Source organism: Vombatus ursinus, unplaced genomic scaffold, assembly GCF_900497805.2.
Source record: "Vombatus ursinus unplaced genomic scaffold, bare-nosed wombat genome assembly UNPS02000577.1, whole genome shotgun sequence".
Classification (NCBI taxonomy): domain Eukaryota; kingdom Metazoa; phylum Chordata; class Mammalia; order Diprotodontia; family Vombatidae; genus Vombatus; species Vombatus ursinus.
In genome coordinates this window covers 18,615,241-18,616,355 of record NW_020940355.1, presented here as the reverse complement: position 1 = coordinate 18,616,355, position 1,115 = coordinate 18,615,241, and the positions used below count along the sequence as shown (strand labels likewise).

The following is a 1,115-nucleotide window of genomic DNA, read 5'->3' as shown; positions in this document are numbered from 1 at the left end:
ATTTTCAGCCATAAACAAAAGCTTAAAAACTTCGTATTCAAACAAAAATCCCGCCCCCCCCCCCAACCCCGGGGGGCGGGCCCCCCCCCCCCCCCCGCCCCGTTCATTTTCTCAGGCTCGGAGGAGGACGCGTTTCCAGGGGCAGTCGCAGGTCAGTGACCTCCACCTCGCCCAGGTTAGGGCTCCACAGCGGGTGGGGGTGGGCGGCTAGACGCGGGAGGGGGAGGGGGAGGGGGAGGGGGGGGGGGGGGGAGGGGGAGGGGAGGGGGAGGGAGCACGCACCGCTCTCCACACACACGTGGGGACCCCGGCTCACGCAATCCAGGAAGCGGCCTCCCATCCCTTCGTCAGAACCGGCCACGCGCTCACGCCCCTTCTTCCCCCTCGCGCTGCCTCACCTGGCGCTCTCCTTGAGCGCTATACTTGTTCCCTCTCCTCAAGCCCAGCAACTTCTCCAGCAACGTCAGGTCCTCCGCCGCCGCCATCTTCGAGGTCTTAACCGAGGAGAAGGAGCGGGGCACGGAAAACGACGAAATTCCGTATTGGAGGTGACGTAAGGCACGCCGCCCAAGCGCCGTCAGCCATTGGCTGGGCGGAGGGGGCATGGGGGACGTGCCTTCGCGGAGGAGGCGGAGCGAAGGGCCGGGGCGGGGCCGAGGTACCGGCCACGTGGGTTTCATCTTGGGGCTCTTCCAGGCCTTTCCTGAGAAGTGAAGCGGATGTAGCGGAGGCGCTGGGGCGCTGGTTAGGGAGGCATGGCGGTGGCACTAGGATGTGCGCTCGGAAATCCCCCAGGAGCTTTGAAGACATGAGGGTGTAAATCATCAGGCAGGTGGTGGACCCCGGATCGTGAGGCCTGAGAATGATTCGATTGAGAATTGTTCCCTTATGGCCCCCAGGGTGAAAGACGAAATCTTCATCCTTAACGTCTGGCTCTGAGTGGCCTTTCCAGTCCTATGTCATATTCCTTCCCTCTCTGGCCTGTCCCCTCTTATGGCCATCTGCAGCCTCCAAGCCTTTTCCTCCTGGAATGTACTCACTCCACCTCTGCCTCTTAGGACTCTTAGCTTCCTTAAGGGCCCAGCTCTGGTGCTGCGTTTGACACTTACCTTTCT

At 62.2% G+C, this 1,115-nt stretch overlaps 1 protein-coding gene across 2 annotated transcripts in view; it reads right to left on the bottom strand.

The window, feature by feature from the left end:
- The window catches only part of EEF1E1 (eukaryotic translation elongation factor 1 epsilon 1), a 30,157-nt gene extending 29,621 nt beyond the window's left edge, over positions 1 to 536 (bottom strand). For both annotated transcript variants that reach the window (XM_027846271.1, XM_027846202.1), the window contains exon 1: positions 399 to 536. In XM_027846271.1, the coding sequence (XP_027702072.1) occupies positions 399 to 485 (87 nt within the window). In that variant the 5' untranslated portion in view covers positions 486 to 536. The remainder of the gene's footprint in view (positions 1 to 398) is intronic.
- Between the last annotated feature and the right edge of the window lie 579 nt (positions 537 to 1,115).